General features: G+C 35.1%; 1 protein-coding gene across 13 annotated transcripts in view; it reads left to right on the top strand.

Moving 5' to 3' along the window:
• The window catches only part of ALG6 (ALG6 alpha-1,3-glucosyltransferase), an 81861-nt gene that overhangs the window by 21044 nt on the left and 48067 nt on the right, over nt 1-12750 (top strand). For all 13 annotated transcript variants that reach the window (XM_049879467.1, XM_049879457.1, XM_049879458.1 and 10 more), the window contains one exon: nt 5560-5644. In XM_049879467.1, the coding sequence (XP_049735424.1) occupies nt 5560-5644 (85 nt within the window). The remainder of the gene's footprint in view (nt 1-5559; nt 5645-12750) is intronic.

Consider the following 12750-nt stretch of genomic DNA (forward strand, 5'->3'; position numbering starts at 1 on the left):
TCTATCCTCTATATTTCAAAATCTCTCGTATTTTCATGTCCTGGTTTCTTCTGCTTCTTCTCTTTGTAATCTTTAGATTTGCCTTCCCATTCATTTTTTTTTTCCTCCATTTGTGTTTAGTCTGCTTTTTAATTGTCCTTTGCGTTTTTAAATTTCATTTATTGTATTTTTAATTTCCAGAAGTTCTGTTTGGTTCCTTTTCAGATCCTCTTGACTATTTTTGACAACCTCTTGTTCCTTCAGTGTACTTTCCATGTCTTCTTTAATAGCTTTAAATAAATTAACCATACTTATTTTATATTCCCTATCTGACAATTTTAATATCTGCAGTCTGATTTTATACTTTGTTGTTTCTGCTGATTTTAGCTCATGCTATTTTGTTTTCTCATGAGTTTACTGATTTTTTAAAAATCAGTAAACTCACGTTACTTGTAATTTTATCTGTGGGAATTCTTTGAGCCCTGAGTCTACTGTGCCTCCCTCTACATAGAGTTTGTATTGTCTTCTGCCAAGGACCTGGGACACTGTCCAAAAGTCAAATTAAATTCCTATCTTAACATTTTTGGGGGGCCATATACTTGGTGTGAATTCAGGCCCCAAACTGAGTACATGTAGGTTATGGTTAGGAATTTTTAGGGGAGGCTTTTTCTTTTTTCCTGTACTGCCAAGAACCAAGGCAGAGGTAAGTATTATATGCACCATCTCCCCAAAGACTTTTTTTTTTTTTTTGATCTTAGTAGGGGGTTCTCTGACCTTGAACTTCTACCTGTTCAGGCCCCAGGCTTTTTTTTCTTACCCATTGCATAGGGCTTCTTAGTACCCAGGCTATAGGGGAAGTTGAAAATAACTAAAATCAGGGTATAGGGTAAAATAAGATAATTTAAAAAACATGTTATTTCAGTATTACCAGTGTATATAATCAAGTGTTTAATGGGAATTGAGTACGGGACAAGCATATATTACACTTTTTTATACATATTGTTTACATACATTACTTATTCTAATATCTGTGTCATAATGTTTGAGTTTACTCCGTTACTTCTCTCTTCTGGTAAACAGGACCCTTACTGCCTGTTTTAAACTTTGCTCTAAAATTACCCCATTAAGAAAGTCAACAAACTGAGACTATATTTGGAGTAGTACATTAGTATTGTTATCACACATCATTGTTATTAGGTACAGTTGAGTCAGTCCTGACTCTTAGTGACCCTATAGGACAGAGTACAACTTCCCCATAGGGTTTCCAAGGAGTGACTGGTGGATTTGAACTGCCGACCTTTTGGTTAGCAGCCATACTCTTAACCACTACGCCACCAGGGTAGAGTATTTATAGGTATTTTTTATGGATAGATATTATATTTTTGTCATTTTTCAGAGAGAAAAATAAAAATGCTAAACACTAACAAAAATGGTGATTCTATCAGAGTTCTTAACCCCATCATAAAGAATATAACATTTTTAGCATTTACACGTGAAGAACTTCTAGATTATGGAAATGCTGAAAGCATTAATGAATAAGCATAACATCTGTGATTCCTCTGAGAATTTTTTCCCCTTTATTAATTAAAATACTTTTTTTGTTATTTGTCTTTATCATGCTTATTTTAGTTTGTCTTTTTTAAGATTGTAATTAGGAAGCACTTAAGTGAGGAAGCTCAGGTTAGCTTGTTTGGTACTAATGTGTTATTTCTCCTTTAGAAATGCGTATGCAATATAGGCAAACTATGTTACTGTAACTTAAAATTTTCAAAAACTTTTACCCCTTCAATTTTTAGTGTTGCTCAGTAATTAACTTCTGTAGACCTAACAAATATTGGATAAATATTGCTCATTGCTTTTAAACAAGCCACGGGGAGGAGACAAACCTTGATTTTAGCTACTGGTTATTTATTGTCTCTTGTAGAGATTCATAATTCCTGTATGCTTGATCTAAAGTGTTACCAATGATTTTAGAGCGGATAGCAACATTTGAACTGAGGAAGGTTATTTTATTTTAATAATCTTTTTTTCTCTCCCCAAAGCTGTATTGATTGTGTAGGAGGAGAAAGTCATAGAGATTCAGTGTTTGTACTGTATTAAGCCTTTATGACTGTGTTCTATTAATTAGGTTAGTTTTTCTCTGTTAATTAGGTTAGTTTTTCTCATCTAACCAGTTGCTATTTGTAATGTTTCTTCTTACTTTCCAGGCACGTATAAAAGGGGGATGTTATTATGGAAAATTTTATCCAAATTCTCTCCTCATAGAATTTTTAAAATTTCAATATAAAGGCAATTAGTATGTATTGTTAAGAACGAAACTAGTTGTTTAAACTATACTATAATTCTGAATAGTTCAGCAATTAAAATAATAAGTAAAATTTTAAGTGGTGCTTAAGACCATCTCCCTGAAAATGAGACAGAATTGTGGCTCTGCATATATACATTAGCGTGTTTTCTTTGTGTAATTCTGAGTTTCATGTAAATGAATTTGTAGAATTAATCACTGTGGAAGGAATCCTTTTTGCCCTTCCCAAGTGAAGCTCCCATAGGTACAGTTGGGTTGTCCTTCTGGGTTGCTTTAAGGGCACTTTAGCAGTTTTAAAAAACTTAAGTACTAATTTCATAGCCAGTGTCAGCTGAATTTATTGAAGTAGGTCAGACTCTGGATAGAAACTTGTTTCTCAACCCTAAAGAGAGTCATTATCCATTCTTCTATTTGTTAGAGAATAGTAATAAATTCTTCCACAATGACCACAAGTCTAGGGCAATTGCAGAAAATCTAGATAGTTGGTTTTTTGGGTATAGGAAATTACTTAAGATCCTCTCTTTATCCTAAGTAGAACAAAAACAAACACCTAAAATCAAAACAAAATAATAACAACAACAAAATAATAAAAAGCAGTTCCTTTTTCTGCAAAAAAGAAACCATACAGTATGGTTGTATTCCTTAAAGTAGAAATACACACACACACACACACACACACACAGATCTCTAAACTACACATGTAAAAATAAAATTAATTCATTGTTCCATTATTTTCCTTTCCTTTTAAGAGGTTAGTTTCTCCTGTTCAGTTTAGTTAAGCATATTTTTAACGTAAGTATGTAGCATTTGCCTGGCAATATGTTTCCTTTTGTCGTAGTAGAAGCACCTGACTTAATACTCTTTAAAAGTGAAAGTTAGGAATTTTATTGAGGAATAGAGATATTCACGAATCAGAGACATTATTACACTCAGGCAGAGTACAATAATGTTCTGAAGTGCGGAAGGGGAGTGAGGTTTTTTATAGGGTGGAGTAAACAAAGGCTATATGCTTGCAGGCACAAGGTGGGTGTAAGGCAAAAATCACAAAGAGGCAGTCAAAGCACAATCTTTCTTCACATTAGCAATTCTATTTGTTAACACCCTGGAACATTCTGAACAAATCATTCTTCCGAGAACAATTGCGAACAATTGAGTTAAACTTTCTATAACAACTGTATATCTGGTCCCTTCCTCTTAAGATAACAGGCTATGCTTCAACACTGTTACAAATAACCAAGAGCCATGTGAAAAGCAGGAGTGGAGCCAAGGTCTTAGTGAGTGAATCAAAATGGAGTCAGATTTAGGTCTGGGTCAGCTATTCTAGTTATGCCAGGTGCCTCAGGTTTTGGGGTCCACTAACACACTTTGAGCTATTGAAAATCAAATTCTTTGTCCATAGGAACTAAAATTCTTGTTGGGATTACAATTAGAGAATAGTAGTCATGTGACAAAATATATGATACTGAAAGTATAAGTATTATGAGAAGTTAATAATTAATGATGAAATATATTTATAATTTATATGGAGAATTTCATGGAAGATTTAGGATGGTTCTTGAAAGGTTGATATGAGCTGACAGAAGAGGTACGTGAATAGGGATCAAGCAGAGTTAGCAAAGGCTTAGGATTTCAGAGTAAGATAGTGACTTCAAGATGTTTTGGGGCAAGAACCTATTCATGGGCATCGTGTTAAAGCAGCCCTGGCATAAGTAATTGATCTGTCATCACAACTTGCTTAATGTTGCACATCCAGTAAGTGGAAAATTAGGGGCTGACTCTTGAGTCTTTTGAACTAAAGTTTTTTGCTATATCACACTGATGATATCAGTATCCTTGCTATAGCAACATTAATTGAGAATCTACTAGGTGCCACTATATCCTGAGAATACAAAAATGAATAAGACATGGCACTTTCTGAGACAGAGGAGTGTGTGTTTGTTTGTATGCATACATGTGTGTAAGTACTGTGAGTAATTCCTTATGCCAGTCACTCCGTGAGTATCTGGAGATCGAATCTGATTTTCCCATGATTGTCTCATGGAATATTTGTATAATATAGTCACTAAATGCAAAAATCTACTTAATGTAGTATTCATTTGAAGAAATGATAGTTCTGAAATTGGAGAAAACCTGGGTTGGATTTAAGTGAGAGAGAATACTTGCCAATGTGGCACACCTTTCCGAGGGATTCATGAGTATATCTGTATCTGATTTTCACCTTACGTCCTGATTTTAAAACCTGTGGCTTCACTGTACCTCTTTGGGCCTTCTCACAATTTTGTAATGAATTGCTAACTAAATAGTAGGTGGTTACTATTTACTGAATGGAATTACGTTTATATAACTTTAAGTGAGTTAAGGTAATAGCCTATTTTACCAAGCTGTAAGGCAATACAAAATAGGATCTAAGAGCATGGATTATGGATCTAATCTCCCAGGGTTCAAATCCAGACTCTGCTACTTATTACCTAGGTAACCGTAGTACCTCTGGTTTTTCAATCTGTAAAGCGGGGATAATAACACCTGCTTCATAGAATTATAAAGTACATAGTACCTAGTTGGCTCTATGAAACATTAACTATTATAAGTGTTATCTCTTATTTGCAATTTTGAAATAAAAAAAACAGCTTTATAAACCAAACCTCCAACGTTTAGGTTAGCTGAACGTATTAACTATTTGCGCCAACCAGGGACTCCTAGAAATTGAAAGTTTTTTTATAACTAATTTGACAGCAAAGCCTCATCTAACTAGTGTCTTTGTAAAGTGTGCTAGTCTGTTTTTAGTTCTGTACTTGACCTTACATTATTTATATTTAGTTTGTAAAAGTCCTTTGTAACTTATAGATATTAATTATTGTTATACTTATTGGACCTTATAGTTGAAAGTTTCTCTCATGAACTAAAAATACTCAGACACCTTAGTATTATTAATATTAACAGTGGCTTCTATTAATTGAATGTTTAGTATGTGCCAGGTACTATATTGGCTATTTCATATCCATTGTCTTATTTATCCCAGTAGTCCTCTAGGTAGGTAGTATTGATATTGTTTTTAATGTGCTGAGGCTAAAGGATGTTCAGTAATTTGCCTCAGGTCACATGGTCACTAAGTAGCAGGTCTAGGACTCAGACCTCATCTCTCTAACTTCAAAGTTTTTAGTTCTTTTCTCTAAGCTATACTGCCTCTGTAATTTAGAAAAGTTTCATAAGGAAAAAAAAAATCACTGACATGCTAAAGTATATTGGTGTCTTGTTCTTTTTACCTTTCATCTTAGGTGCTGGAAAACCCCCTATGTTTGGTGATTATGAAGCGCAGAGACACTGGCAAGAAATTACTTTTAATTTACCAGTCAAACAATGGTATGGATATTTCAACTTAATTCTGTTGTTTATCATAATCAGTTAATATAGATTATTTGAAGGTATTTTTAAATTTAAAAGGAAAGTATGTATTTTCTTCATCTTGAGCATCGTCATCTCCTGCATACTGATGCCACTTATATATTGCCTTGCATTTCCTAGGTCTGTTTGAAAGTTCATGATCCCAAAAGTTACCCGTATACTCAGTTACCAGCTGTGATGTGGTACTAAACTAGAACTTTTGTTGATAGAACACTATTGCATGCCTCAGAAGTTCCTCTGGACTTCTGTGGAACCATCATGGGCTAAAAGTATTTCTTCTTTCTCCATTCATCCACCACTTTCCCCACTAAAAATCACTGTTATTGTAGCCAGAGGTAAAAATAGAAGAGAGCCTTGGCAGTAGCAGATGGCTAAATTTGTGGAGCTGAAACAGGGCCAAGGGGAGAAGCCTACAATAACAGGATTTGTTTTGAACTCCAAAAAATTCAAATGTGTTCTTTTGGTTTGAACATCTTTGAATATCCTGCGTCTAGTATAAGGCATGGCACATTGGAGATCCTCAATAAGTATTTGTTGAATGAATGTTTAAATGTTCTTTTCCACACCATGTCATTTCCACAGCTTTCTCTGTGTGTTACAAAGGAGGAGGCCAGCTCTGCCCTTCACTGGTCTCATGGTACAGTATATATAGAACCTGCTGTTGTTCAGAACTCAGAGAATTTCATGGAAGTCTTTATTAATTGTTATTGCTCTTAATCTCATGAACAACGTTGATTAGCTTTAATTTTATGTCTAAGTCTACCTGGAAGTTTCCCAGTGTTGCACTGTTAGGAATGTATGAGGTGTAAAAAGCAATAGCTTAGTGGTGAGAAGTGTAGATACTAAGACTGCCTGAATTCAAATCCTAGCTCTACCATTTACTAGCTGCGTGACCTTTGACAAATATTTCTGTGCCTCAGCTTTATCACTTGTAAAGTAGAGACGATAAGAATACATATTTCACTGGGTTGTTGGGAGGCTTGAATAAAATGATACGTGTAAAACACTTAGAACAATGGCTGGTATATAGTGAGCTGTCAATAAATGTTGGCTGTGGCTGCAGCTTCTCAATAACTGCCTGTCATTTTTATTGAAAATGTTCTAGTAATGATATTGCTTACTGACTTTTTGGATGCTTAGTAGGTTATTCTCTTATAGACTGGCTAACTGTTCGTACTGTTCTATTGATAGCTTTGGTCACTACTCTTATGTAACTCCTTCATCAGAGTTTCATGAAAAAACTTCGTACTGAACTTCATATTTAATTGGTTGGCAGCAACCCTAGTTAGAGTGTAGAGCATTTCAAATAGAGACCAGCTAAATATTTGGCACTGTTCTTTATTGTTCTGTTTTGAGCATCTTTCAGATCCTCAGACATCAATTTAAAGAGTATCAACTATTTAGATTATTGACACATTCTTAATGTTTTTTCTTTTGCTTGAAAGGTAGATTAAGGTGATAATTGCTGAGGCTATTTTTTATGCCCCCCCATATGATTTTTTAAATTGGAAAATATATATTACGTAAAGTTTGTCATTTTAAACATTTTTAAGTATATAGTTCAGTGACATTATTTACAATGTTGTGCAACCATCGGTAGGTCTTTGGGCTGGTGAAGTGGTTCAGTGGTAGCTGTCAAGGTTTCAGGCTTTTCCTGTCTTTCCTCTCTGCCATTCTTTCTTCTTAGTATGTTGATTTTTCATCTTAAGTTTTTTACCCTGTGGATATGAGGTGACTTCCAGGGCTATGGGCATTGCAAATTTATACAACCATGCTGAAGGCAAGAAGACCTTCCTTCTACCTCTCTTTTTGTCCTGGAGCAAAATACTTCCACTTTTAAAACAATTATTAGCAAAAAAGAAATGCCTGGCTCAGTGCAGGCATGGTTTTGTATCTGGAGCTGGGGGAAGAGTCCAGCTTCCCTGAGCATATTGCTTTCTAAACAAAATTGAAATTTTGTAAATCAAGAGGGTTGGTGGGAATGACTGTTTATTTCAGCATTGTTTGTAATAATGAGAAATCTGAGACACTCTAAATGCCATTTTGTAGGTGTTATGAGTTCCATATTGTCCTCCTAAAATTCCCGTCTTTCTCGAACCTCAGAATGTGACCTTATTTGGAAATAGGGTCATTGCAAATGTAATTAGTTAAGATGGGGTCAAAGTGGAGTAGGGTGGGCCCTTAATCCAATATGACTGATGTCCTTATAAGAAGAAAAAAAGAGATATACAGATAAAGAGGAAAGATGGAGGCAGAGATGGGAATTTTTCTGCCACAAGCCAGGGAACGCCTTCGCCTATCAGAAGCTGGAAGAGTCAAGAGAGGATTCTCCTTTAGAAGCTTTGGAAGGAGCATGGCCTCCTTAATTTTGGATTTCTAACCACCAGAACAGTGAGAGAATAAATTTATGATGTTTTAAGTCACCCAGTTTGTGGTAATTTGTTATGGTAGTCCTAGGAAACTAATACAGAAGGAAAATGATTAAATAAAGTATATTTCCCTTTATGAACATATACACGTTTTTTCTAGATGGAGTTCTACAAATGGAATCTCTGAAGGAGATAGTTTTAATGGATACCAACACCAGAGTATCTCTTTCCCCGTAACCTTACCAACACTTAATAATATCAGAATTTTAAAATTTGCATGTCCTTGAGTACTTGTGAGGCTAAGCATCTTTTCCTGTGCTTATTGATCATTTATATTTCTTCTCAAAATTGACTGTTCGTATCTTTTCCTTATGTTTATAATAGATGGCTTGCTTTTTTGTAATGATTTCTATGATTTTTAATAAACAGTTGTATTAGTTTTCTATGCTATAACAAATAACCAGAAATAGTAACTACTCATAAACGTTTATTATCACAGTTTCTTTAGGTCAGAAGTTTCAGCAAAGCTTAGCTTGGTCCTTCATTCAGGGCCTCAGAAGGCTGCAATTCAGTTATTGGCTGCAGTCTTACCAGAGGCTCAACTGGAGAAGGATCCTCTTCCACTTCTTTCAGGTTGTTGGCAGAATTAATTTTCTTGCAGCTGCAAGTCTCTGGGCTTTTCTGCTTGTTGGAGACCGTCTTCAGATTCTAGAGTCTGCTCTCAGGTTTTTATGATGTGGGCTTCTCCACTGGCAACTTACTCATGATAGCTTGCTTCTTCAAAGTCAGTGAGAGGAAGTTTCTTTAGTACAGCTTCTAGCAAGACAGAGTCTTATATATACATATAACATAATCATTGGAGTGAAATCACATCACCCTTGCCATATTCCGTTAGTTAAAAGCAAGTTGAAAGTCTTGTCCATAGTCCAGGGGAGGGCATAAACACCAAGAGATGGGATTCATGGGGGCCACCTTAAAGTCTGTTGACCACACAGTTTTCTACGTATTAATTCCTTTCCTTATATAAGGGTCTGTGTATCTTCTTCCTCTCTGTTCTTGCCTTTGAATTTTTCGTATGATGTCTTTTGTCATATAAAAATTTTACATTTTGATGTCTGTGTCATCAGATATATCCTTTTTTTTTTCTTTATGGGTATGATCCATTTTGAGTTAATTTTTGTGAAAACTTCAAGGTCTGTATCTAGATTTATTTTTTTGCATGTTGATGTTCAGTTGTTCGAGCACCATTTGCTGAAAAGACTATCCTTTCTTATCGAATTGCCTCTCCTCCTTTGTCAAAGATTAGTTGACCGTATTTTTGTGTGTCTCTTTCTGGGCTTCTGTTTTATTCATTGGATGGGCTTGTCTATTCTTTTGCCATTACCACACTGTCTTGATTACTGTAGCTTTATAGTAAGTCTTAAAAGTTGGGTAATGCCAGTGTTCTGACTTTGTTCTTCTTCAATATTGAGTTGTCTATTCTGAACCTTTTGCTTTTCCATATAAGTTTTAGAATCAAGTTGACAATATCCACAAAATAACTTGCTGGAAGTTTCATTGGGATTGCATTGAATCTACAGATCAAGTTGGGAAGAACTGTTAGAGTAATAATATTGAGTCTTCCTATCTATGAACATGAACTATCCATTTATTTAGAGTTTCTTTGATTTATCTAATCAGAGGTTTGTAGTTTCTCTCATGTAGATCTTATATATGTTTTATGAGGTTTATACCCATGTATTTAATGCTTTTTATTGCTAGTGTAAATGGCTGGTATATAGGAAAGCGATGGACTTTCGTTATTAACCTTGTTATCTGCAACCTTGCTATAACTGCTATTCTAGGAGGTTTGTTTGTTAATTCTTTGGGAGTTTTTACATAGACAGTCATGTTGTCTGTGAACAAAGACTGTTTTATTTTTTTCCTTACTTATCTGTGTATCTTGTATTTCCTTTTCTTTTCTTATTGCATTAGCTAGGATTTTCAGTATAATGTAGAATACGAGTGGTGAGAGGGGGCATCTTTGTGTTGTTCCTGATCTTAGGGAAAAAGCATCTAGTTTCTCACCATTAAGTGTGTTAGCTGTGGGTTTTTTGTAGGCATTCTTTATCAAGTTGAGGAAGTTCTCCTCTATTCCTAGTTTGCTGACAGTTTTTATCATGAATGCACATTGGATTCTGTGAAATGGTTTTTCTGTATCTGTTGATATAATCGTATGATTTTTCTTTAGCCTGTTGATGTGATGGATTACATTAATTTATTTTCTAATATTGAACCATCCTTGCATACCTGGAATAAATCCTACTTGGTTATGGTGTATAATTCTTTTTATACATATTTGGATTGAAATTGCTAATATTTTGTTGAGGATTTTTGCATCCATATTCATGAGACATTTTGGTTTGTAATTTTCCTTCCTAGTAATGTCTTTGTTTGGTTTTGGTATTTACGTCGTGCTGACCATCTAGAATGAGTTAGGAAGTGTTTCTTCTGCTTCTGTTTTCCAGAAGAAATTGAAGAGAAATGGTTTCATTTCTTCTTTAACTATTTGGTATAATCTGTCAGTGAAACCACCTGGGCCTGGTGCTTTCTGTTTTGGAAGGTTATTAATTGTTGCTTCAGTTTCTTTAATAGATATAGGCCTATTTAGATTATCTGTTTCTCCTTGTGTATTTTGGTAGATTGTATCTTTTAAAGAAATTGGTCCATTTCATCTAACCTATCAAATTTGTAGGCATAGAGTTGTTCAAAATATCCCTTTATTACTTTTTTAATGTCCATGTGGTCAGCAGTGATCCCCTTTATCATTTCTGATGAAAGTGTGTTCTTTCATTTTTTGTTGGTTAATCTGGCTAGAGGTTTATCAATTTTATTGATCTTTTTGAAGAACCAGCTATTGTTTTGTTGATTTTCTCTATGGATTTCCTGCTTTCAATTTCATTTATTTCTGCTCTAATTTTTATTATTTCTTCTGCTTACATTGGGTTTCATTTGTTCTTCTTTTTCTGGTTTCCTAAGGTAGAAGCTTAGATTACTGATTTTAGATCTTTCTTCTTTTCTAATATATACATTCAATGCTGTAAGTCTCCTCTAAGCCCTACTTTCACTGCATCCTTATGATAAGTGGTATTTTCATTTTCATTAGCTCAAAATATTTTTAAATTACTCTTCAGACTTTTTTTGACCCATGTGTTATTTGTGCCTTATTTAATCTCCAAATAATTTAAGATTTTCTAGCTTTCTGTTACTGATTTCTAGTTTAATTCCATTTTGGCCTGAGAGCTACGTTATATGAGTTCTTTTCTTTTAAATTTGTTAACCCCCATGCGTCTGTCAGTTTATTGTACTGTGGGGGTTTGCGTGTTGCTGTGAAAATGGAAGCCATGCCACTGGTATTCAGATACCAGCAGGGTCACCCATGATGGACAGGTTTTAGCTGAACTTCCAGATTAAGACAGACTAGGAAGAAGACCTGGTAGTCTACTTCTGAAAAGAATTATCCAGTGAAACCCTTATGAATAGCTGTGGAACATTGTCTGATATAGTGCTGGAAGATGAACCCCCAGGTGGGAACGCACTCAAAATACAACTGGGGAAGAGCTGCCTCCTCAAAGTAGAGTCAACCTTAATGACGTGGATGGAGTCAAGCTTTCGGGACTTTTCATTTGCTGATGTGGCACGACTCAAAATGAGAAGAAACAGCTGCAAACTTCCATTAATAATCAGAATGTGGAATGTGTGAAGTATGAATCTAGGAAAATTAGAAATTGTCAAAAATGAAATGGAACACAAAAACATTGATAACCCTAGGCATTAGTGAGCTGAAGTGGACTGTTATTGGCCATTTTGAATCAGACAGTCGTATAGTCTACTATGCCAGGAATGACAACTTGAAGAGGAATGGCATTGCATTCATCGTCAAAAAGAATATTTCAAGATCTATCCTAAAGTACAATGCTGTCAGTGATAGGATAATGTCCATATGCCTACAAGAAAGACCAGTTAATAGGATTATTCAAATTTACAAAACAACCACTAGGGCCAAAGATGAAGAAATTGAAGATTATTACCAACTTAGGCAGTCTGAAATTGATTGAACATGCAATCAGGATGCACTGATAATTACTGGTGATTGGAGTGCAAAAGTTGGAAACAAGAAGGATCGATATTTGGAAAATATGGCCTTGGTAATCAAAATGATGCCGGAGATCACATGAACGAGCTTTGTAAGATCAGTGACTCCTTCATTGCAGATACCTTTTTTCACCAACATAAATGGAAACTAAACACGTGGAGCTTGCAAGATGGACTACACAGGAATCAAATTGACTACATCTGTGGAAAGAGATGATGAAAAAGCTCAGTATCATCAGTCAGAACCAGGGGCTGACTGATGAACAGACCATCAGTTGCCCCTATGAGAGTTCAAGTTGAAGCTGAAGAATATTAGAACAAGTCTACCAGAGCCAAAATACAACCTTGAATATATCCCACCTGAATTCAGAGACCATCTCAAGAATAGATTTGACGCATTGAACGCTAATGACTAAAGATTAGGCAAGTTGTGGAATGACATTGAGGACATCATACATGCAGAAAGCAAGAGGCCATTAAAAAGACAGGAAAGAAAGAAAAGACCAAAGGATGTCAGAAGAGACTCTGAAATTTGCTCCTGAATATCGAATAGCTAAAGCA

The sequence above is a fragment of the Elephas maximus genome, chromosome 3 (assembly GCF_024166365.1).
Source record: "Elephas maximus indicus isolate mEleMax1 chromosome 3, mEleMax1 primary haplotype, whole genome shotgun sequence".
NCBI classification, from domain to species: Eukaryota; Metazoa; Chordata; class Mammalia; order Proboscidea; family Elephantidae; genus Elephas; species Elephas maximus.